The sequence below is a fragment of the Antechinus flavipes genome, chromosome 4 (genome assembly GCF_016432865.1).
Source record: "Antechinus flavipes isolate AdamAnt ecotype Samford, QLD, Australia chromosome 4, AdamAnt_v2, whole genome shotgun sequence".
Taxonomy (NCBI): Eukaryota; Metazoa; Chordata; class Mammalia; order Dasyuromorphia; family Dasyuridae; genus Antechinus; species Antechinus flavipes.
The window spans coordinates 49,405,365-49,430,846 of NC_067401.1; the positions used below are offsets into that span (position 1 = coordinate 49,405,365).

The window sequence follows — 25,482 nt, forward strand, 5'->3', positions numbered from 1 at the left end:
AGATCTCTGCCTATCTCCATCTCTGTCACACACACACACACACACACACACACACACAGAGATTCAATAGCTATTGACATGACCATAGGAGCATCAGAGCCTTCAGTCCTTTCCTACAACAGTGTCAGGGCAAAAGCTTTTTTCCATTTAAACTGAGAAATACCAGGTCTTGGATGCTGCTGTGACCGCAGGAGACACTGCAGGTCCCAGCTGCCTGGTGTGGGGGATGAATCCAGGAACAATGAGAAATTATCTGTTAATTCTCTGCTCTCTGTGGCTCTTGCTGCCTGCTCTGCTCCAAAAAGGCTCCTTAGCCTTCTGTTTAGATGCAAATTCCCTGACTAGTTGTAAGCAAAATATTGATTTCCCTGCATCACAGGCCTTGGCTGTTGGTGCTGTTCTGTGTTGTTTCACTCTCTGGAAAAGCAAAACAAGAGCTTTGTTCTCTCAATTTTTCCTGTTGGCGGGGGGGGGGGAAGGAGAAAGAGAAATCTGAGAATAGTAACATTGCTATAAACATGAGGTGAACTACTCTCCATTACTATTTTACATAAATACATAAATATAAACACTCCATACCTGAAGAAGCTAATGAGCAGTTTGCTGGAGTCTGAAGGAGGGAGAACCAAATAGGTTCTCTTAATACCTTAGATATGCCTTAGGAATACCTACAGCATGAATCACACTCCTGAACACCAAACATGCACACATAAACACATGGCCTTGCCTGGCTTTAAACAGTAAAATGCCACCAGACCTCCCTTTCAGGAAGAAAGACTTCCCTGACAATTTTCTTGCAGCAGTCTTCCTATTACCTCCTTTTAATTTCTCAAGCACCTCCATATCCCTATACTCATCCTCCCACCCCTCCCCACATTCATCATCATCCCTATTACCAAAGGAGAAGTATGGTCCCTTCCCAGTCATCATGTACTTAGCTAGCCAAATCACATTGTGGACTCAGCTCCATGCTGGGGCTGGGGGCGGGGCCGGGGAGAGGGAGAGAGAGAGAGAGAGAGAGAGAGAGAAAGAGAGAGAGAGAGAGAGAGAGAGAGAGAGAGAGAGAGAGAGAGAGACAGAGAAAGACAGAGACAGAGACAGAGACAGAGAGAGGAGAGAGATTATCAGCACCTTGGACAGAGATAGGGCCCTGGTGGACCAGAAAACCTCGAGAGCCAGATGAAATCATTTTCTCTAGTCCTTTGCATGCAGCCCAAGTATTTTCTCCTGCGATGGGACCGCATACCCATCTAGGAAATGGGGGGCTCTGATGGGCGTAGGAGGAAGGACGGAGGGAAGCCTACACTTCAAAAGGGTCTGTCTGGGGTGGGGGATGAAGGGGCTCACAGATGGAGTGTGCAGTTGTTACCGCCAAAAGCTGTCGCCGACAATCTCAAAGCTCCGGAACGTGAGTCACCGCCCGAGCCACTTCCAATTAGTGTGTTAATTAGAAGTAAAGACCCTCCTCCCCCAACCAGCCCGGGAACAAGCCAACCCGTAGCTTCCGGATGCTACCGCCAAAGAATGACTTTCAACCACAAGGAAAGGAAGTGGAGACCATGGCTAAAATGCCGGGCACAGGACCTCGCTAGCAGCCCGAGAAAATGGTTCGTACTCTGCTGCGCACACATCTTGTCCATGCCCCTGTCTCTGGACAAACTGGCTCCTCCCCTAACCCATACCTTCAGGCAGCCGCCGAGTGTATCTCTCCAGAACTGAGAAATTTATCTCCAGAAAGAGGGAAGTGGGCTAGATGGGTGGAAATATCCAAGACTCATTCAGCTACCCTAGCTGGTGCTTCATCTCACACTTCGCACGTAGGGAAGTTCTTCGTTTTGTCTAATCCCAAACCCTATAGTTATATATTCCGTCCATTTCAATCTTTATGGTGAAGCTTCCAAAGATACCTGAGATATGAAGTGCGATTCCATGGCGAGGGAGGGGGACGGACTCGAAGAAGGACGGCCCAGTGAAGTGTCGTCTCCCCCTCACCCCCATTTCTCCTGAAACTTTTCCCTCCCGTTGCCATGGAGAGAGACAGCCGATGCCTTCTGTCGCTATGGCAACGAGTGGCTGACGCGACCTGCGGATTGAGGGGCTCTAAAAGCCCCTGAACCCCACTCCCTATCCTCGCTCCGTAGTTCTGGGGTTAGAATAGACTTCCCTCTTATTAAAAAAAAAAAATAATACTGCAAGTTTAACCAACTTCCTTTTCTCAGAAGTCCGAGCCCCTCCCTCATTTTTGCCCTTTTTGAGACCTAGGAACTATGGGTTCTTTTCTTAAAATGACATGCCCTTAGAATCCCACTAGTCCTAGGTTCAATCACCAGCCTTTTTTAATTCTTCAGCCTCCATGGCACCAGACTCTCCCTCTTTCCAACCCACTCCTCAATGACACATGCTCGGACTAGGATCTGACCAGACACCAAACGTAATGAGGGTGCTGTCTAGAGGGAACTAAATTTCTCTCTGGTGTCTGTATCTCACTGAGGGGCGGGGACCCCGTAGAGAAGTGGTTAAAAGCCTAGACTGGGATTGCAAGTGCAGTGACTCGCCTGGGGCTGTTTGGGGGAGGGTCTTCTAGCGGACCCGCCCTGTCCCGCCCCAGCCAGGCAGCAGCTAGGGACCTGGAGCAGCTGCAGGGAGCTGGGCGGGACGGGACTCTACCCATAGAGTACTAAACAGGGAAGGGGGGAGGGTCCGGGGCATGAGCAGAGTGGGGGGGTCCGAGGAGGCGAGGTGCCAGGCGGCACTAGGGATCCTGGCCTCGTTATGTCAGGGCCAGCCGCCCCCCCAGGGTCTGGACTTGGAGACTTGTAGGAGTTTCGAGCAGCAGCCCCCGGAACGGAGTCCAAGTTCTGCTGATACAGGTAACTGGGCGACCCTGAGACCTCCCCGCCTCTCTGCCACAATCCCTCTTCCTAATCTAGAGCCTCTCTTTCTGATACCCTTCCTTCCCCTTCGAGCAAAGCTTAGATTGAAAAACAAGGAGCGGACCGCTCTTCTCTATTTCCTAAGTGCCAGGCTCTGGATTCGGATCTTGCCGAAAAGGGTGCCGGGGAGTGGAGTTGGAGGTGGGGGGGAAGGGGGAGTCTTGCTTTCTCCAGTTATACTGCGACTCGGAAAGCCTCTAGTGTGGAGTCAGACCCTTGGGGTTAGTTCGGGGACCCTTTGCAACTTCGGGGAACAGCGCTCCTTTGTGCCTCAGTTTCCTCCCTCTGTAGAATGGAGGTAAATTTTCTTTCCACAAAGAGAAGGCAAAATCCCCCGGTAAAGGTCAGAGAAGGAGATGACAGACCTCCTCAATTGCAGAGACGTTTGTGTCTGCGTCTCTATTTCTATATCCCTGTCTCCCGGGAGGTGCAACTAGCCCCCCCAAATGATAGCGAGAAACTTGCGTCGACTCTGTCTCGATCTCGGGTTTTGTGTACCAGTGCCTCTCTCTGGCTCTGTCTATTTCCCTGTCCCCGCGGGGGGCGGGGGAAGAGGAGGGGGGAGGGTGTCTCCGCGTCCCGTCCCACCCCCTACCACCACCACCTCTATAACTCGCTCGCGCTCTCTCCGTGACTCACTCGGACTCGGGGCCGGTGCCGGGACTGAGCCGGTTCCTCTCTGACTTTCCGAACCGGGCGCCTTAGTTCCTGTAGCCCCCAGGACCCGACACTCAGAGCCGGCCCCAGAGAGGCTGCGGAGCCAAAGCGGGAACCCGAGCCGGGTGAGTCCCGAGCCCGGAGCCCGGAGCCCAGAGCCCGGAGCCCCTACGCTGGGGCCCGGCGCGCGGCCGCAGTGGCTCGGCGGAGTCGCGACAGTGGCTATTGGGCAATCTAGACACCATGGGGGACTTTGTGGTGGCAGAGGTGGGGGGTGGGGGAGAAGTAGTGGGTCTAGAGTAGGAGGGGGCGTTTACCTGGGTTTCTGAGGACCTGATGAGCTTCCTGCAGTCAACCCCCCCCCTCCAATCTCGCAGTCTGCAGATGTTGATTCTTTGTCCGGATTCCAACATCTGGTGGGGAGGCAGCACAGCAAGGTACAAGACTGAGATAGGGGGACTCGGAGGGGGTTAGGAGATTCGAGGTCAGCCCCCCCACCTGCAAGCAGCCGAACCTCTCTGTATGGAACTAGGGTCGACTGGGAGAGGGTATCGGGAAATTCTACAGAGATGAAAAGCAAACTAGGGTCTGTCTGTGCTCCCTCCTCCCCAGCTCTCTTTTCTAAGTCCCTGGAGGAAGGGGGGGCGGTCATTGTAGAGCCGTGGGGGACATCTCTCAAGGCCTCACCAACATGAGAGTCTGTCTATACGGCGCTAGTAGGTAGGTGCAAGCCAGGGAGTGGGGCAAGGGGTAAGACAGAAACTGGAATTTAATTCCCATGCTCCCCATCCCCATCCTCCTCCCTTAGCGAAATTAAAGCCAAAAACCCCTAGTCCCATTCTCGATAGCAGTGGGTGACAGTGGGTTTTCTGTTCTGAGCTGTCTAGGAGTGGAAGTCTGGCCATTTGTTACTTGTCTCTGTTCCTCTGGGTCAAAGGTGAGGAATCCAAAAAGACCCGGGGGCCGAGAGCTGGGATCTCTCACTCGGTACTGGGAGGGGTGCTGCGTCTAAGATTTGGGTCAGCTCAAGCTTAGTTCAGCTCGGGTGGGTGGAAGGGGGCGCTGTTCTCCATATTTACTGAATCTTTAATTAATGGGTTGATACTGCTGCAGAAGGAACTGAAGTTAGACATTAGAAAGAACTTCTAGACAATAAAGTAAAGCAGGACGACCAAACGCGACAAAGTATGCTATGTAGATAGTGATACTGATGGAGATTGTGGGAGCTTCTAGGGTCGTAGAATCATAAATTTAGAACTGAAAAGAACCTTGGAAGGCATCTAGCCCAACCTTCATATTCTGCAAATGAGGAAACTGAGCTCCAAAGTCCCATGGATTGTAAGTGACAAGGGAAGGATTTGAATTCAAGTCTTTTGAATCCTAAACCAATTCTCTTTTCACTCCATTTCTCATTTCCTGTCTATAGTTTCTTGGGTCCTCATTCTTTAGGACCTGATAATTCTATATTGCTTGTAGATAGTTTGCATGGTGATCAGAGATGTACCTTGGATTGGGGAGACCCCCATCCTGACAAGAAATACATCCTGACATTCTTCCAATTTTCTCCACCAGTTCTACAATCTCTCAGTACCTCCCTCCCAGTCCTCCAATAGCAGCCTTCCTCTCAAAATCACTCTCCCTTTGAGGCCTGTTCCACAAAGCCACCTGTCATCCTCTGGAACCTGGTTTCCTCTCACTGACCCTCCTCAGAGAGAGGAAGCTGAGGGATGACTGACTTCCATTTTTCTCCGGAGGAGAAAGACCAGCCCTCTGTATCCACTGAGGGTTGCAGCTGAACTAGAAGCAGCCAGAGGGATGGATGTGAGTCAAAGTTTGCTGACAGTGGGGAGATGGGATGTAGGAGCCACTGATGGATGTTTTATGTTAGCTCGGCCCTTGAGGCCTTTAAAGGGAGAGCACCCTTTTGTCTAGGTGCCTAAAAACTAAACGACTGGGGGTGGGAGCTGGGGGAAGGGGCAAATACTTGGGAGAGGTTTTGAAGGTGAAACTGGATTATTCTCCTTGCTGATTCAGAAAGCAACTTTGAATTCTCCCCCTGGGGTAACTTTGGCTGCTGAGTCACTGACAGCCCCAGGCAGAGCTGGGGAACTGGGGGAAGGGGCTTGATTAAGGCTTAGCTTTCCCATTTTTATTAGAGCTTAGCTTTCCATCTCAAAATTTCTTCCCACTTCTGGTTACCTCTGATTCTTTAGGCCTCTTTCTCAGTTTTCATTAGAAACTCCATCTCTCCATCAGAGAGAACATATTGGGATTTGGTAGTAAACCGCTGGTGACAATGAGAAGAGTGTGATTTTGTTAATTTGGCTAATGACTCCAGAAATAACTTTTAATTCACTTCCCTGTCTTTGAATGTGGCCCTTTCTAACATAGAGAAGCTTTTTACTATTTGGTGATGGCAAATTACATACAAAACAATCTCATTAAATACATTCATATATCTATTTTCATAACTTTATGACCAGAAGCTCTGTCAGTTTCTTACAGGAAGACAATTTCAATTTTATTTTGTGGAAATAGGGACCTCTGTAAGTCCTATTCTTGTACCTCATATGGCATGAAGGGAACTCTAGATTTACAAAGGTGAACACAAGCTTTGGCAGATTTTACTAAACTAAAAAGAATTCTTCAAGTACTACTCTAGTGACAGATTGTTTACTGTTTAAAGCCCAGCTACTCTAAATTCATCATGTAGATTTATAAATCTACCATATAGGTTTTATTTTATTATATTTTTGGCTCGAGCAGCTCTCTTATCTGTTCATCTGGAGAGGAAGGAGAAACAGTTCAGGATTATGAAATCATAGCTTCTTGAAGATTTAAAAGAAGAGATCCAGTGCCAGGAGCTTAGAGAATCTGGAAATCATGTTCCTAATCCAGAAGGAGTTTTCCAGAATTCTAGATCCTATAATCCGATAGTGGTATATTCGAGAACACCTACTCTTCTGAGACTAAAAACTCTGTTTTTCTCATAGAGGTGGGTAGAAATATCAAGATGGGGTTTCTTAACCTTTTATGTGTCATGAGCATAAAATAAAACATATAGAATAACCAAAAAACCCAATTATATTGAAATCATTCTTTAAAAAATATTTTAAGTTTACAGATACTAGATTAAGAACCTCTGCTTTAGCACAAGGGATGTTGGGCTAAAGAATGCTCCATTGTAGAACTCTTTCATTTATTGCCCTCTTCCCTATTTACAGAGGGTAGGTTGGGCTGTTTTTTATAGTTAGGGGTTGGGACAGAACCTTTTAGGGTTGGTGTCACATGCCAAGACAATCATTAAGATATGGTCATGGATGGAACAGACCCAAAGCTCTATCTGGTCCTGTCTCGAAAAGAAGAAGGCTTTAAGGGATGCATTTTCTTCTGGTTAAGAATTAAAATGAGACTTTGGAGGAGGAGAGTCATGGGGGTCCAAACTTTCGCTCTTAGTTTCCTGATGTACACTTCCATCCCTTGATGTGGGGGCTTCTTAGAGCAAATCTTTGCTTGATATCTTGTCCAAAGACCCATTCAGACTTCTCTTTTCTCACTGATATCAATTGCAGACAGAGAAGGACATGAACATTATTCTTTCACTGTCTCTCCATAATTTCTTCTCTTTTTTAGCAATAGTGTTCAATACTGCTTTAAATGCATTTATTTTATTTGATTCTCACAACAAGCCACTGAGATAGGTGCCATTATTGTCCCCATTTAACAGATGAGAAAACTGAAACCAAGAAATATTAAGTGATTTGCCCAAGATCACATTGCTAATATATGTCTGAGGCAGGATTTGAACTCAAGTATTCCTGCCTCTGTCCTAGCATTCTATTCACTATACCACCTACCTGGTTCCATAGTTCTCTTCTTTACTTCTCTTTCCTTTTCCTTCCTCCTCTTTCCCTTCCTTCCTTTTTCCCTTCCTTCATCCCTTTCTTCCCTCCCACCTTTCTGTCTTCCTTCCATCCTCCCTTCCTTCCCTCTTTCCTTCTTTCTTTTCTCCCTCCCTTCCTTCATTCCTTTCTTTCTCTCTCTCCCCCTCCAGTTTCTCAGTCACACCTGCCCCTCCCTTTGGTTCCCAACTTTAGGGCTACAACCAGTGACTGAGCCAATAGAAAGCTTTTCGTTGCAAACTGCCAAAATAATAATACTAATAATTGCTAAATTACAGCCAGAACTCTATTAAATATAACTCCTCACATTAGTCTCCTATTTGTCTATGAATCCCCTTAATGATGGTGAGAGCAGGCATGTAGTCATAAAGCTCAGTGTTTCAGTAATTAGCCCACTATTGTCTTCCCTCATCATAGCTTCATTGGGGAGCCTTATCCCTTCTCTGTTTGGACTCTGCTAATTATCCCCATTGGTAGCTCTGGCCTGGATCTCTGGAAGAAGTGAAAAAGAGCAAACACAACCCCCCAAAACCCTGAATTTTAATTACACTGGGTTCTCCTAATGAATTCACAAGCCAAATGGACCATTTTATTAATGAGCTGAATCTGAGATTCTCAGAATAAGACAACTCCTCCCTCCCCCGTCCCTAACCTTGCTCTTCCAAACACTACTGCTTCCTTCATACAGGGACACACACACACACACACATATGTACATACTCTCTTGCTTTTCAGAGGCAACCAGGGTTGGCTCATTCTAGAGGGCCTTTGGCTAATTGCCAAAGTTCTGTGAACTGCTTTTCAGCCTCTTCGATTTCCCAGAGGAGGGAGGGAGCTGAAAGTGGACCTTCCCCATGGGAAGACTTCAGGGCTTGGGACATGGAGGTAATCCACCCAGGAAAGATTCTGAAAGCTTCAGGGATTTAATTTCTCTTCTCTGATCTTCTCTTGCTCCTGGCCTTTAATTCTTGGTTCATCTCTGCCTCTTGGACTGGTAGAAGGGCACAATTATACAGTATTGGTCCAAGTATCTTCTCACTGTGAACCTGAACTATCCTCCGAAAATATCCAAGATCTCTCTCTTTCATTGTGTCTCTGTCAATATCTATATTTCTCTATCTGTGGGCCTCTGCTTTTTATGTCTCTACCTTTCTGCGCCTCTTAGCTCTGAGTCTACATCTATTTTTCTGTGTCTCTTGTCACTCTATCTTTGTCATTCTCCAGTGCTGTATCTCCAGTGCTGGAGAGTTCTGGTCCTTAGGTCACTGTCTATATCTAACTATTGTCTTTGCGTTGATTTCTGTCTCCGGGTATCTCTGTCTGTTTGTGAGCACTGCTTTTCAGAGGCAGCATTAACTCTCTAATGCTTGAGGGGGTCTGTCTCTTAATATTCTCGCAGAAGCCACTCAGACTCTGATGTCAAGCCCACCCAACCTCTGGAATAAAGCAAGAAAAGGAGGCTTCCTTTGCTTCCTCTCTCTGGTTTATCTTTTCAATTATAATCTGTTAGCAAGAATGCCTATTACTGTACAAAATAGATTTTTCCTGACATGGAAGCCAGTTTAAAATAACAATAGCAAGCGATAAGAGGAATGATGAAATTTAAGGGCAAGAATGGAGGGGATCTGTGCCTAGTCTTTGGGGAAATGAGGTGTCAATATGAGAGATAAGGCTTTGCCTGCTAATTAATAACCTGCTGTAATTTCAGAAAAAGGGGAAAGGCCCTAGACAGTGCCATAAGAGAGCCTTCAGCCTGGCCGTGGAGGGATTGTTGTGAATGGCAGCGAGATGTTGGCCTGTTAGCCTTTGGAGGAATTAGTTCCTTTTCAGGTGAACATCTGGGAAACGAAGGGTTGAGCAGATTCTGTTCAGGGTCCTGTGGAGGGGACCTTCTCTACCAGTTGCAGATCTAGAGACAGAGCCCAAAATAGTGACAGCTGATAGAATCATAAAATCAGAGTTCCTGAGCAGACTAGCGATAGCAGGATCCACAGGAATCACAGAGCTAAGGACAAACAATCACAGAGATATCTGTCCTATGTCTAGGTTTTTGGCTAAGTCTGGATGTTCTTCTTCCATTCCTCTCACTTTGACATATAAGAAAATTGGGTCCCATAAAGATAAGGTTCTACAACTAGCTAATGGCACAACTGGGGCTGGAAGTAAGGTCTCCTGATTCCTAGGTGAGAACTCTTTTGTCTACCTTTTTGTACTCTGAAGCAAGAACTTTCAGAGCTAAGAGGAAGCTTAGAGGTCATGAATCCATTCCAATCTATAGAATTTCTGAAGTTGGAGCTTCTCTGGTTCCCTTTCCCAACCACTCCAGGCTCAGGATCCCAAAGGCTTTGCATTGTATCATATAAGAGCATAGATTTAGGACTAGAAGAGATCTTCAGGTCTTCTCAAATCCAGCTTCTTTTTCTGATGAGGAAGCTGAGACCAGATTAGTTAAATGATTTCCTTGCAGTCATATGTGTAGTAAATAGCACGGAAAGGATTCAAATCAGTCACCTGACTTCAAATACAAAATCTATTAATTATTGTCTCTTACAATCCTTCAATAGTCAGGAGAATTCCTGGTAGTTGTGTGAAAAACTTTGTGTGTGTGAGAGAGAGAGAGAGAGACAGAGAGAGACAGAGACACAGAGGGAGAGACAGAGAGAGAGAGAGAGACAGACAGACAGAGAGACAGACAGAGACAGAGAAGAAGGAGGAAGAGGAGGAGGAGGAAGAAGAGGAGGAGAGAGAAACTTATCCCATATCTCCACCGTGGAGAATTGAAGCACTCTTTCTTGCTTGTGTCCTATCGGTAGTTATGGGTACTAATGGGTTAACTGTAGCAGGTCCATTGGTGGGTGGTGTTACAAGTCAGGAGGACCTGTCCGTGGCACTCAGTATACCCAGTAGCCTCATTTTGAGCTATCAGTCTCCCCAAATCTCTTGTGACCTGGGGCAATAGTGAGAAGGCTGGCTGAATTTCAGTTCTGATAACTTGAATGGAACTGAATCCATCACCCTGTTCTCTCACATTGAGCTGAGCTAAACAACCCTGCCTGTGGCCGAGATTTGTGAGCTTCACTCTTTTTCCCTGAAGAAGTTCTCCCCAAAGAAGCACCTTCTGGTTGGCATAAAACCAGCAGGCAATTTGGGGTTATCATCCCTAATATACAAGTCCCACTTGCTTTGAGTCACAGCCTGAAAGCAGCAGCCTGGATTCATGTATTTCAGAGACCATTCAAAATAGCAACTACCCAGATCAATTAATCTGGATTCAGGTTTTTGTCAGCCTGAACATTTAAATGCACTCTACCGTTCTATAGATTCCCTGCCCCCACCCCATTCATATTAAAATTCAAATTATTATCAGAGAAAAGAAGGCATGATCCAAGGGAAATGAAGCCCTAGAAATACCTTGTGTTTTAAGGTGACTCATATTCTTAGGGATTATATCCAGAACAACTGTAACAGGGAACAGATGTGAAGTATCTAGAAACGCCCAACTCCTTAAAATAAGGACATCTTTTTAGCTGATTTTGCTTTGAATTGTTGTTGGATGTGTTTAGGTTTGCAAAGCCCGGTGTGGGTTTTAAAAGGGACCAGAAAATCAGTTTTCCAGGCTGCTGAACTGTCCTTTGGGGAGAGGCCAGTCCCAGTTCCTTTGGGGATCTATTTGCCCCAATATAGCTCTCCCCAAACGATCACCCCCTTTCCCTATCCCTGAATTTGTGGCACATGTTTTGTTATTTTATTATTTCCCTCACATAATGACTTAGGGTTGTGTAATAGCTGTGTTATGATTGTCTCGGTGCTCTCAATCATAACAACACCATATGTACAAACCTACCTTTGCTACTCTCTTCTGAGTCATTCAATGGGATTTGCAGACTGAAGGGCCTTTGCTAGCCCCAGACACTCCAGGGGAGGAAGTTTAGGGCTGAGAAGGACTCATTTTAGGTTTATGGTGTCAGATTATTTAACTTGCTCCCATGGAGTCTTAGCATTCATTTATTGTCTCAGGTTCATAGAATCATTGAATATTAAAGCTGAAAGGGACCAGAACAATGATCTGCTAAAAATATGAGGAAATGGAGAGCCATTGCAAGTGTAGATATTTGCTAGAGTTTGAACAAGAAGCAAAGGCCATTGCTCTTTGATAAATCCTTAAAGCTGTGTGGAGGTTTGCAGGGGGTAAATATTCATTTTCCTCCTGTCCTGGGTCTCCTCTAGACTTTCTCTCCAGAGTCAGTACCTACCCCAGGTGTGCTGGGTATGCCTTTGGTTTGGTTGTTGGGGTAATATGGGTGGTTTGGTCAATATTGTCTCTAGAACATAATCTCCATCCTTTACCTTACTCTGCTTAGCAAGCCCTCTCCTTGGGCAGTAATGGGGGTGGAGGGGGGAGGACTTCTTCCTCAGGTGTGATGGGAAGAAGAAGGGAGGAAGGGAGGGATTCATCTGGCTTGATTTCATGGGTCAGAGTAACTTTCAGGTGCTGTCTGAGGTCACCTGCCATAACATCTAAATGAGGTTTTCCGGTAAGACTCTCAATTATCCCCATGAATGAATCCCCCACAATGATATAATCTCAAATAGCAGATAATCCCTACTACTACCACAAAAAGTGGGGAAGAAGCCTATCCTTTTATTTTATAATAAATGACACATTCTGAAGTAGCACATTTCAACTCAAGTCAACGGCATTAAACCTCTCACTGTTAGGCGCTGTGGGTGACATAGACCAAGTATAGGATTCAGTTCAGTCTTCGGTGAGTGTACATGTTGTTTAGGCTATTAATCAATTTATTTTTCATTCTTCAAGAACATAACAGTCACTAGGGAGAGGAGGCAGCCTAGATGTATGTATACCGGGTGATAAGGGCAACATCATTTGGGGCAAAACCATTTCTGTAGATAATCCACATGATGGAAAATTGAGAGTTGGCTGAAAAACCAATTTTTTTCCCTTTGACCTGGCAGCTTTCTCATGACCACTCTCTTCTTTTCTCCTTTCTTTGTCCCCTATGTGTGCTCCCTCCCTGCTTCTCCTGCCAATGCCTCTCCACTTCCCCTGCTCCCCTTTCCCCCTCGGCCATCTCCTTCCCCCGATTCTGTCTGTCTCTGTCTCCCCCGCCTGCCCGTCCCTGCTGGTAGGCGCCTCCGTCAGCCTCCTTGCTGTGGTAGTTATTGTGTGTGGCGTGGCTTTGGTGGCAGTATTTTTCTTTCTCTTTTGGAAGCTGTGTTGGATGCCCTGGAGGAACAAGGAAGCCTCCAGCCCCTCTTCTACTAACCCTACCTTGGCGGCCCCCCAGAGCCCCAGCCCCAGCCCCAGAGACACGATGGCCGACAAGGTGAAGGACCCCAACGCCCTTGGCTTCCTGGAGGCGGCAGTGAAGATCAGCCACACGTCGCCGGACATCCCGGCAGAAGTGCAGATGTCCGTTAAGGAGCACATCATGCGTCACACAAGGCTGCAGCGGCAGACCACGGAGCCGGCCTCATCCACCAGGTAAGGAGTCTACCCTCCTGCCTCCTGCAAACACAGACCTCCCCTTCCCCTCATCCCACCCCTCACCTGTCTTTGAGAAGGTGCAGAGAAAGGGAAAGGGGAAAGGGAAGGAGCTTTTATTAAGCTCCTACTAGGTTCTGGACCCTGTGCTATGTGCTTTACAAATATCTCATTCAAAGATGAGACAAAAGAGTTCTCCTTAGCCGTACAAAAATATAAAGTTTTGAAAGTGACTTGGGGATATTTAAAGACCAATATGTTAGCTAAAAGGGCAATATTGTGATTATTGGAGTAGTTTATCAATGAGGGTTGTTGGGAAGTGAGAGGGGTGAGGGATGTCTACTCATTATGTATACTTGAAAGTTCTTTCTCTCAAGCTTTGGTCTCATCCCACCTTCTCTTACCCTTGTGTCTTTGGCTTGGAATACCCTAGGACCAGCATGGATCCCAGCTTTTCATTTCTGCCCATTGAAAACCTACTCTTTCAGAGACCAACACAGGTTCGACCTCCTGAATGAAGCTTTCCTTTTTCCGGAATGAAAGGGATCTCTCTAGTTCTTCTCTCCTCATTTTTTGCTGTACCTCTTTTATTTCCTTATCATATCCTTACCTGGATTGACCCCTCCCATAGGTTGTACAGGTTCATCACCACTCAGCTGGAGTATTGCAATAGTCTCCTAATGGGTCTTGCCATCTCACTGTCATGAGCTTCCTCCCCCAAGTTCCAAGTCATCCTTCATTCCATTGCTATATTGATCTTCCTTCTTCATAGATCTCGTGTTGTTACTGTGCACAAAAACCCCCAAAACTTCAGGGTTTCACTATTAAGTTCAAGGCACCACAATCTGTGACCTCCCTACTTTTCCAGAGTTATCCAATACTATTCATCTCTGTTCTCTTGTTTCTGTTGTTTGATTGTGTCTGATGCTACACGATCCCAAGGACAAAGTCCTTAGAAAAGACACTGGACTGGGATTGCCATTTCTTTCTCCAATTTGTCCTCATTTTACAGATGAGGAACAAATCGGGGTTTTCTCAAGGTCACACAGCTAACTAGTGTCCGAGGCTCTATTTGAACTCTGGGCCCAGTGCTTTCTCCACAGCACCACCTGGCTGCCTCCTGTATTTCCAGCCCAACTTGGGTTACTTTTCTTCTACTGCCCCACCCCGTGCTTTCTCCCGCCAAACCTTTACCCAAGCTGTTCCCCATGCCTGAAATGCCTTCTCTACTCCCCAGCCCCTCCCCCATCCTGTTTGCATTCTCACACAATGTCTAAGACCCAAATCAAATACCAACTCTTCCATGAAAAAGGCATTTCCATAGGACTTTGGGATCCATTTTCTCACAATGCCGCTGACCTAGTTTGTCACTGATTATTATACCCATATTTCTAGTGAGGAAACTGAGGAATTTTTAAGAGTCAAGCAGATTGCAAATGGCCTGATTCCAAGTACTCTATTGATTCTGACATACAACTTTCCCAATTCTGCTCAGTATAGAAGCCTTCCCTTTTTTTGTGCTCAAAAAAACCCATTTCATTTCTCTTTTACATTTATGCAGCTTTGTACTATTACTATTACCAATAGTAAGTAATTAATTATAAGAGCATTTATATTGCATTTGGTCTAGATATTTATTTAAATTTCATTTATTACATTATCTCATCATCATCACATTATCTCTTTGGTCCTTACTGCTATTATCCTCATTCACAAATAAGGAAACTGAGTCTTAGAGAGGTTATGTGGACCTACCTAAGATCACATAGCTTGTAAAGTATTTGAATCAGGCTTTAAATTTAGCTTTCCTGATTATTTCAAGTCCAACACTCCAACCAATATGCTATCCTAGCTGCTTGATTTATCTATGTAGAGGCCACATGTAAGCCCCATGAAGACAGTGATCATGTTCTATTTAAATTTTGTATCTCCCCTAGCACCTAGCATAGTGCTATGTATACAGTGAGAGAATAATATATATGCTTATTGATTTGAAATGTGTTGATTTATGAATCTTTAAAGGCAAAGAATTGTCATTTTTCTTTCTTTTTTTTGCTGAGGCAATTGGGGTTAAGTGACTTGTCCAGGGTCACACAGCCAAGAAGTATTAAGTATCAGATTTGAACTCAGGTCCTCCTGACTTCAGGGCTGGTGCTCTATCCACTGCACCGACCAGCAGCCCCAAGAATTATCATTTTTCATCTCTGCATTTCCTGTATCTAATTCAGAGCCTTGCACATAGTAGGTGCTTGTTTGTTGACAGCAGCCCTGACCTCTCTTTCCCCTTCCCTGCCCACTCCCAGGCACACCTCCTTTAAGCGCCACCTGCCCCGGCAGATGCACGTCTCCAGCGTGGATTACGGCAACGACCCCCCACCTGCGGCCGAGCAGCCTACCAGCATCGGCCGCATCAAGCCCGAGCTGTACAAGCAAAAGTCCGTCGACGATGAGGAGGGCAAGAATGAGGCTGCCAAGACTTGTGGGAAGATCAACTTCAGCCTGAAGTACGACTACGAGAACGAGACCCTGGTGGTCCGGATCCTGAAGGCTTTTGATCTCCCTGCCAAGGACTTCTGTGGCAGCTCAGACCCCTATGTCAAGATCTACCTCCTGCCTGACCGCAAGTGCAAGCTGCAGACCCGTGTCCATCGCAAGACCCTGAACCCCACCTTTGACGAGAATTTCCACTTCCCCGTTCCTTACGAGGAGCTGGCGGATCGGAAGCTCCATCTCAGCGTCTTCGACTTCGACCGCTTTTCCCGCCACGATATGATTGGGGAGGTTATCTTGGACAACCTCTTTGAGGCTTCCGACCTGTCCCGAGAGACCTCCATCTGGAAGGACATTCAGTACGCCACCAGCGTGAGTACCTCTTCCTATTGCCTGCAGTTTCTTGGGTAGGGCTGACAGCTCTTGGAAGGCAGTAGTCTGTTTTCTGATGGTCTGTTGGATAACCTCCAAAATAGGGAGGGAGAAGCAGGGGACATTGGAAACTTCCCATGGGTGCCATCTGAACCTGTTCCAAGTTGTAGAAATCAAAACAGAGCCAAAAGGTTGGAGCATAGAAAGGGAATTTTAATTCATATTAGTGCCTTTGTTCCTGCCTCATTTCATATTTTGAGATTTCCTTGTACTCACCATGCCTTGATTTCCCATCTTAGAACTGGGTTGTATAATTCACGCACCCCATGAGACAAGAGTCTACCAGATAACAATACACAGAGATCGCATTGCTTTTTTTTTATTACTGCCAGGAAAATGATAAAGAACAGTCATGGGGGCAGCTAGTCGATGCAGTAGATATTGCACCAGCCCTGAAGTCAGGAGGACCTGAGTTCAAGTGTGACCTCAGACACTTAACATTTCCTAGCTGTGTGACCCTGGGCAAGTTACTTAACTCCAAATGCCTCTACACACACACACACACACACACACACACAAAAGAACAGTCATGGCTTCTGTTCTTGGTGAGCTCTGAGGTCTGATAGGAAATGGAGATTCATGGATTATTTTGGGAACAATGGCATGAAAACATGGGGAAGTTAGGAGAACTGTCAGGAGCTATAACATATGGGCTGAGAAGGGGCTAAAGTGATTCTAATGAGTCGAGATTATTCAGAGAAGGCTTTCTGGCACCCAGTCTCAAACAGGGTGTTGAAGATAGGGAAGGGGGCATTATTGACAAAGAGATGGGAAGTGAGTTTCAAGTGGGAGATTTTTAGTCACAAAGAGCCACAGACCTGAGGCTTTAGTCCTGATCCCTATGACCTTCAACTACCTACTTTTCCCAGATATGGTCAATTCTATACAATGGTGATAGACTCTTCCAGGTAGCAGAGAAGTGTTCCTGAGTGTCTATGGCATGGTATACATTATATCTTCAGAGTCCCTTGGTGTAGTCTGGTGTATACAGGTAAACGGTGAGAAATATGGTTAACACGGGTGTTGTTGCACTTTCCTGATATCTAGTGCTAAGTCTCGTGGAGAACCTGTATGTGCTGGCAGGTGAGCATCTCCAGTCACTTAGATTGGGATAGGATTCCTTTAGCGGTTACCGGCTTTCCTTTCCCAGTGTCCCTCTGACATTCTCTCCACCTTTAATTCTTCCTCTTTCATAGAAGATAATTAATAAATGCAAGCTAAAGTGAACTGCTAACATATAGTTGATAAAGATCCCAAAAGATTGTAAGCTTCTTGAGGGCAGGAATTCTTTCATTGTTAGCTTAATATTCCCAACACAAAGCAAAGGACTTGATGTGTAGTTAATGCCTAATAAATATTTATTGATTGATTAATTGGGAATCATCCTAACCTATAGGGAAAGGAAAGAACCATTGGTGAGAGACAGACATAGACACACAGAGAAAGGGACAAAACAAGAAGAAATCAATAAATTTCAAGATGGCCCCTGCTTCTACCCTTGAAAGGCAACACTGGGGCAGCATCAATCTATTACATGAATACACACACACATACACATACACATACCACTGCCAGTGCTGATGGTGGCTCCAGCTGCCAATCATGGAGGAAGGAATGGTTGGAGTTGTCCATTTGTTTTCCCAAAGACCTATGGCTCTCTCCACCTCCAGGGCTCCTGTCTAGCCATATGTGGCTTCCCAACACTTCTGCTCCTTCTGCCTTCCCAACATTGCCTCCCCAACAGCACAGGCAGCAAGGCAAGGAAGGCAAGGAGGAAGGAACGGCAAATCAGTCGGCCCAGAGCCCAGGAGCTCTTGTCTATAAATCACTTAGAAGTTTACATCTGTTTCTGCTCTTGTTCTCAGTCTCCCAAGGGACAGAATCCATTATGGTGACTGTATACATCCTGGAGAGAAAGTCTATCCCCACTCTCTACTCATACAGTCTGCAGGAGAATCCCAAGGGACAGTAATCAAAAGCAGGCAACAGGCATCTGCCCCAGCAGAGGGGCAGAAGGACAGGATGGCGAGTCACTTGTGCTCAGTCAATATCATCTGCCCTCTTTCTGCTCCCATGTCAGGGAGAAGATTTGGGAGCGGAAAGAGGATTTCAGTCAATCTTGCAGTGGAAACAGAACTAAATTTAGAGGTCCCTAAGGTCCCTGCTCTGTCACTAACTAGCTGGGTGATCTTGAGTAAGAATCACTATCATTTTAAGTCCCTGTTTCTTCATCTGCAAAATTGTTCAGTAGTTCCAGTCATGTTTGACTCTTTGTGACCTCATTTAGGATTTTCTTGGCAAAGATATTAGAAAAATTTGCCATTTCCTTCTCTAGCTCATTTTACAGATAAGGAAACTGAGGCAAATAGGGTTAAGTGACTTGCTTAAGGTCACACAGCTAGTAAGAGTCGGAGGCCAGATTTTGAATCTGAGGCCAAATTCTGAGTCTGACTCCAGACCTACCTGAAAAATGACAGGATTTGAATAAGTGATTTCCCAGATCCCTTTCAGTATCAAAGTTCTGTGATTCTAACTTCAAAAACAAGTAGGGCTAATCTTTATCTATCAGCCTAGCCACATCTCCAGGAAGTCAGGCCCACATCTGAAGAAGCTTTCATATTTTGGAAGAATTGGATAGAACTTAAGCTTTCAAGGACGCAGGGATATTGCCTCACCCTGATGAAACATCGGAAGTGTAGGATCATCACCTTTAAGATGAGATGGACCTAAGAGGTAATGTGGTCCAGCCTCCTCTTTTTACAAATGAAATCTCAGGCTTAGGAGTTTAAGGGGACTTGCCCTAAGTCATGGAAGAGCCAGAATTGGAAATCCAGGTCTGTGGCTCCCACTTTCAGAATCCTGTATCCATAAAACTGGAAGGAAAGTTAATGTCTAGTAAGTGTCGTGAGTATTAGAGACTGATTGTTGTAAAATGGGGGGTAATAACAGCACCTACCTCCCAGAGTTGTGAGGATCAGATGAGAACATAATTATCTTAGAACAATACTTGGCACATAGTAGGCACTATATAAATATTAGCTATCATCATCATCATCATCATCATCATCATTACTTCTTAATTTTAACTCCCCTAAGGAGTCTGTAAATAGATTTTAGTGAATCTGTGGACTTGGATGGGAAAACAATTATATCTTTCATTCACTAACCTTTGGTTTCCTTTGTAATCCTATATATTTTATGCATTTAAAAACATTATTTTAAGACAGAGTTCACCAGACAGCCATAGATTTAGAACCCCTACTTTGAAGGAATGATTCTATTTCACCAGCAGGTCTCAGGGTCTCCTTTGGGAAGGATGATTCCCCAGATCTGCTCTGCTTCCCTGAACGTTGGCCAGTTTCTCTATTTTGAAGCGAGCCTGGCAGAAGGCGGGTGCCTCTTCCAAGAACAGATCACACTGCTCGCCTTAAGATACATCCCCTGCCACTTTGGGGGGAAAAAAGGGAGAGGAGAGCAGAGAGGGCAAGCAAGCTTTTTGGTTTGTGCTGACTCTTAGAAATCCCAGTTTTCTCCTGGCCTAGAAGACCCAAGTCAGCCTCTCTGTAGCATTGATGGAATACCCAGAGAACTGGAGTTGTTACCAAGAGGATGGATAGGGATGAAGGACTGGCCTGTGGTGTCTCTCCATTCTCCTTCTTCCTGCACGTGCACCTGATTAATCTTCCTGAAGCATTGTTTTCATCATTTTACTTCCTGCTTAAGAAGTCTGCCTTCTGCAGTGCTGTAAGCTCAGCCTATCCATCCAACCTTGTCTGGATGCAAACCTTTTGTCCACCCAGACTCGTCCATTCCATCAAGCTCACTCTGCTCATACCCACTTCCAGGCTTCATCTCATACTTCCCTCATCTGAAATCATCTTTTCCCCCCCATTTCTCCCATGAGGCCTTTCTATTGCTCTTTTCATCTCCCTTTACCCCCTTCTCTAGATGGATTGGGCCACATAATGAGTCCCTGCAACAGTCCTGAATACAGTCTGAACCAGATTAAAATGTAATTAGGAAATATTCAATGAGTTAAATAAAATGTTGTTAATATGTGATTTTCTAAATCAGTATGTGGCCTGCAGAGATCCTTCTGGACAATTTGGTGACCCCTTTTCTATTGGACTTTGACATCACTGCTGTATATCACTCTTTTTTGGAGCAAATAATCAAATCTTGCCTGGTATAATATTCTATTAATTTACTTATGTCTTATTGCTCTAACAAAACTGGGACATTCCCAGAGGATCATGTCCTGCGTAGAATCTTATTTTCTCTGTTAATGCCTCAAATGGTTCTATCTCCGTGTGTGTGTGTGTGTGTGTGTGTGTTTGTATGTGTGTGTGTCTTTCTTGCTCTCTGTCTCTATCTCTCTCTGTTTCTCATTTCTCTCTCTTGCAGTTTCTCTCTCATATTTTCTCTCCATCACATTCTCTGACTCTGAAATCAATTCTATAGTTACCAAATCATATTACCTCTCACTCTGTAAAAGGCTCCATGGCATAAGCTTACATAGGATCCCACTTCCTAGTTTCTAAAGCATGTTCCTCACAACATATTTGTAAGGAATGAAGTGCAAGTATAATTATTCCCATTTTCAGCTGAGAAAGCAAATTTAGAAAGGTCAAAGGACTTGCAAAGATCTCCAACCTAGTAAGAGTCAATGGGGTCAAGACTTGCACCTCGGTCTTTGTATTTTAATTCCAATGAACTCTTCCTTTTACTAATACTGCTACTTACAAAAATAATTCATTTATGTATTTGCAAAACAGCTCTCTGAGATAAATATTGCAGGTATGGTTATCCCCATTTTACAGATGAGGAAATCAAATTGTCAAAAAACTTAAGAGCTTCATCCAAAGACTCACAGCCTATGGTCAGTAGCCACATTGGGACTTGAAACCCAGGTTTCCTATTCTTACGTTCGTTGCATTTGAATGAATCCATGATGAATGCAGCATGATTTAGTGAAAATGCTGTGCATAAATACTCAAAACACTTGCATGGTAAGGAAAGGATTAGAATTGGAATCAATTCTATTGATTCAAGACCAAGGAAGGTTTCCTGAAGGAAATATTTCATAGCACTTGATACAATGAATATTGAACCAGATGTTGAAGGAGGATTGGAATATGGTTTGGTGAAAAGCAGAAGAAGTTAGAATGGCTTTGTGTGGAGAGTGGCAAGCAGGATAATGTGGTTGGATGGGAATGCCACGTTAGGAAATCACAAAGTAATGAGGGGGAAAAGGGTGACATAGGAATCATAGATTTCAAGCTGGGGAAGACTTTTGGGACTATCTGGTATGACCCCATCAGTTTTGAAATGAGGAAATAGAGGCTCAGAAAAAAAATGAAACTACTTACCCAAGACCATACAGACAACATATTGTAAAACTGAGATTTGGACATGTCTTCTGCCCTCAAATCCAATACTCTCCTGACTGTCTCACGCTGTCTTTGGGAATTGGCGATGCTTTGGTGTTTAGAAGCCTTGAAGGAGAGCAGCTTTGTTTTGGGATCAGATGTCTTCTTTGGATATTGCTTTTCACTCTTGCTACAAGAGATTTAAATAGGTAAGGAAGGGACCAGGTGCCTACTGGTACCTTTCCCTTCCTGCAGCATTCACCTCAGTCTCAGTTATAAAGTTCAGGATATAAAGTCATTCTCCTATTCATTTTCAGTGACTGGATGGTAAATAAAATGAACCCTGAGAAGTGGTTTTTGGTAGACATTTAGATAAAAATTTCAAAAACTCTTCCTTTAGACCGCAAAGTAAACAGAGCCTCAAGGTACATGTACTCACCTTCAGTCTCCCACCCCTCACAAAATTCAGAGCCTGCTTAATTAGAATTTGCACTCTACATTGGTTAGAGACAAGCAGACTGATTTTTCTGCTTCAGCCTGTCAGTTCTCTTTTGCCATACACTGAATCATAGAAACTCAGATTCTTAGGTGGTCATTATCTTTCTCCGTGCTTTGAGGACACCCAAACAATTGTGGTCCTAAGCAGGAGACTCTCTCTCTCCTTCCCAGCTTATGTTGCCTTTGTTTATCTTCAGGAAGGACCACCAATTATTTCTCACATTTCCTAGCTTCCTCTTACCTTTCTCCACATACTTATATTGACAAAAAATAAGGATTGTTCCTTACCTTTGCATTACCCCCCTACCCTGGCCCAGTCTTATTATTTCTATATAAAGCTGTAGATTTATCATTATAATGGAAAAGCCGTCATCTGGTCTTGCCAACATCTCTGTAATATTGTCGTTATTGCTGAGAAGGCCTTAGACCCTCGTATGTATGGCACGGCTAATCCTACTGTGGATTCTGTTCTGTGGCAGGGGATGAGAATTTGTAATTGGCACCATAAATACGCAGTGTGGTGGTGACCCTAATGAACTCCTCATCTTCCTGCCTTTTCAAGAGTCCCAAACAGTCCAGAGTTAGATGAGAAAGAGAGAAGGGGCAGTAGCTAGAGGGAAAAACAGTACTAATCACACTCGATGCCTTCTGCTTTGAGGTGAGAGAAGAGGGCAAGGAGGCAAGATCTTTAAGGAAGGGAAGTAGCAAGTACAGAACTAGGAACCAGAAGACCTGGATCTAGCATCTACCCTGCTACTTAGGAGGTATATGTGATCATGGGTAATTATCTTCAGTTTTCTCTGGGCTTTCTTATTTGTAAAGTGTGGGGATTGCACTGACTTCCAAGATCTCTTCCAGCTCAAATGGTCTCTGACTCCATCATGGAGCTTTTGAAAGAGCATTTATTTCTCTGGCTTTTAAGAGAAACATGTTTGTGTCAACAACAAAAGGAAATGAGCTATAGATTCTAATTATAGTCATAAATCTCCAGAATGCCAGGCTGATGGGTATCATTTCAGTGTACCTTTTTTCTCTTTAAAAATGTAAAATATAATCTCCCAAAAGATAGAGATAGATAAATAAACAGATGGATGGATGGGTAGATAGATAGATAGACAGACAGACAGACAATCAGACAGACAGATAGATAGATAGGCAATTTATTAAGTGCTTGTTATGTGTCAGGAGCTGTCCTAAGTCCTGGCAATACAAATAAAAGAAAAAAAGGAGTTCTTATTCTCAAATAGCTAGATTGTAATAAGGAAATACAAAACATAAAGGGGAGCTTGGAAGTAGAAGATGGTATAGAGGGGTTTCCTATACTTAGAAGTAAGGGGAAGGAGGCAGCTGGTAAAAATATAGAATAGTCTCTAGAATGAGCTGAGCCACAAATAAAGTGAACAAATAAAAGAAAAAAAGGAGTTCTTATTCTCAAAAAGCTAGATTGTAATAAGGAAATACAGAACATAAAGGGGAGCTTGGAAGTGGAAGATGGTATAGAGGGATTTCCTTTGCTTAGAAGTAAGGGGAAGGAGGCAGCTGGTAAAAATATAGAATAATCTCTAGAGTGAGCTGAGCCACAAATAAAGTGAAGAATAGGGCTGGGGCCTCTCAAAAATGGCAGTCCTTAAAGAGAATTCTGAACTGGGATCTGGGGAAGTCCACAATATTGGAAGAGTCCATACTCTGACATAAGGAAACAACAAGGTCAGGGGGTTAATGAAGCCTAGTGCTTTCTCCTCTTCACATTTGATATAGCCCTGCACTTAATAGTGACCATCATCCTCAACCATCTGTCTCCCCCTCTTTGCTCAGCAGGAAAAAATGAAGATCTATAATTTTAGTGGGAAATTAGAGTGTGCACATGGTCACACAGCTAAGGGCAACCATGGAATGGATCCCTGTGTGTTTGAACTTACCAAAGGATTTGGGGATGGAGGCATTTTCTTTGCTTTTTAGGCTGCTAATTTATAGAATATCAGAACTGGAAAGAGACTTTAGAGACCATCCAGTCCTGTCCCTTTGCTTCCTTTTTCCTCCTGAAATCTGTCACTCAAGAGGAGCAGTATGGGATTCTGTTATGAGCACTTACCTTCTGCCTTTTTCCTTTAGTTTCTTCCTGCTAATGTTGTTCTTGGTATTAAGCCAAACCCTTCTATTCTCAGGTCCCTGTCCTGAATTGTGAAGGGGTTGAAGGATGGGGATAGAAATAAGGATATAGCACTTCTTCCTGGAAAAGATCCAGGCTAATAGGTAAATAGCTTAAGAAGACTTCCAGTGAGATATGTAAACACGTACCAACTAATGGGTTCTTAAGCAGTGGATAGAGCACAGGAACTGGAGTTATGAAAACTTAAGTTCAAATCCAGACTTAGGTACTTCCAAGTTATGTGAGTCTGGGGAAGTTAGTTAACTTCTATTTGCCTCATTTTCCCCAAAATGAGGATCATAAAAACACCCACCTCCCAAGATTGTTGAGATAATAATTATAAAATGCTGAGCATAATATCTAGTCTGTAGTAGGCACTATGTAAATGTTAGAGCTTATTATTATTTGTAGTAGTATTATATACTCGTTTGTGCTAAAAGGAGCCAGTATAAATCAGTGAATAGGATTTTATTTGGACTAATCAGAGAAGGTTTCCTGGGGCATTCAGAGCCAGGTCTGAGAACAGGGTTGGAATAATTGTACAGGGGGTGGAGATTAAAAAAAGGGAGACCAGTGGCGCTTGCTTTTTTCAATAGCTTTTGTAGAGTGAAGCTTTGGCTCAGGGCTGAAAATCTGAGAAACAAGAGAGATAACAACTTCTTTGGATAGACCTAGACTTGCATCTACATCACCCCAGGCCACCCTGGTGAACAAACTGTGTCCTATCTGACCTCAGTCATGTATATCCAGGGGAAATTTGCTTCCCCGGACAAGCTTGCTTGGAGAAAACTTCATTTCTTTCTCACTCCTAGTTATTCAGGTCAAAGGAGACTCCATAGTGGCTCCCACACTTCTTCACATGGTAGGAGCAAGACCAGCAATTGACCGATGATAGATCCACAGCTGTGACTCACAAAATCACGTTGATATAGAAATTTTCCAAGCATCATTGACTAGAGGCTTTAAATATCACCTTCAAAGTGCTAAGCTTAGGTTTGAAGATTCTCAGCTTTTATCTCTGTGTGTATAGTAGGACAGGATGGGTGAGAGGGAAACTGAGCAAGATATATAAGCTGTTAATTTCTCTGACTCTTCAATCAGTCAGTAAGGCTTGAACATAGGTAACTAGATAGACAGACAGACTTGGAATACTTAAGGACAGACTCAGGAACTTCAAGGAGTTAATAACCTAATAGGAGAAAAAAGTTAAACGCATAAAGGTAGGCTGATAGTTGGCATGGTATTATGAATAGAACACTAAGTCTTAGAGCCATAAGAAGTTGGCTGCCGGAATCCTGACTCTAATATTTAGAATTTAAGGCAAGTCCTTTAGTCTCTTAAGCTTTGATTATAAACTGGGAATAAAATTGTACTTACTGAAGATAAGGAAGTTGTTGTATATTCAGTCTTGGTCAGAACACACCTAGGACTTTGTATTTCAGTCACAATGCTATATTTTAGGAAGGATATTGAACAGCTGGATCACATCCAGAGAAGGGATGGTAAGGGAATCTGGGGGCCATGTCTTATGAGAAGCAGTTAGAGA

General features: G+C 44.4%; 1 protein-coding gene across 6 annotated transcripts in view; it reads left to right on the forward strand.

Annotated features, from left to right (window-relative positions):
* The first annotated feature begins 2,707 nt into the window (after window positions 1-2,707).
* SYT6 (synaptotagmin 6) overlaps window positions 2,708-25,482 on the forward strand; it is a 68,456-nt gene continuing 45,681 nt past the window's right edge. For 3 of the 6 annotated variants that reach the window (XM_051992969.1, XM_051992968.1, XM_051992970.1), the window contains exons 1-3: window positions 2,708-2,870; window positions 12,644-12,998; window positions 15,302-15,860. In XM_051992969.1, coding sequence (XP_051848929.1) covers window positions 2,708-2,870; window positions 12,644-12,998; window positions 15,302-15,860 — 1,077 coding nt within the window. Of the gene's footprint in view, window positions 2,871-3,561; window positions 3,716-12,643; window positions 12,999-15,301; window positions 15,861-25,482 lie in introns of those variants that run through there. The other 3 variants (XM_051992972.1, XM_051992971.1, XM_051992973.1) reach the window with 3 other exon arrangements.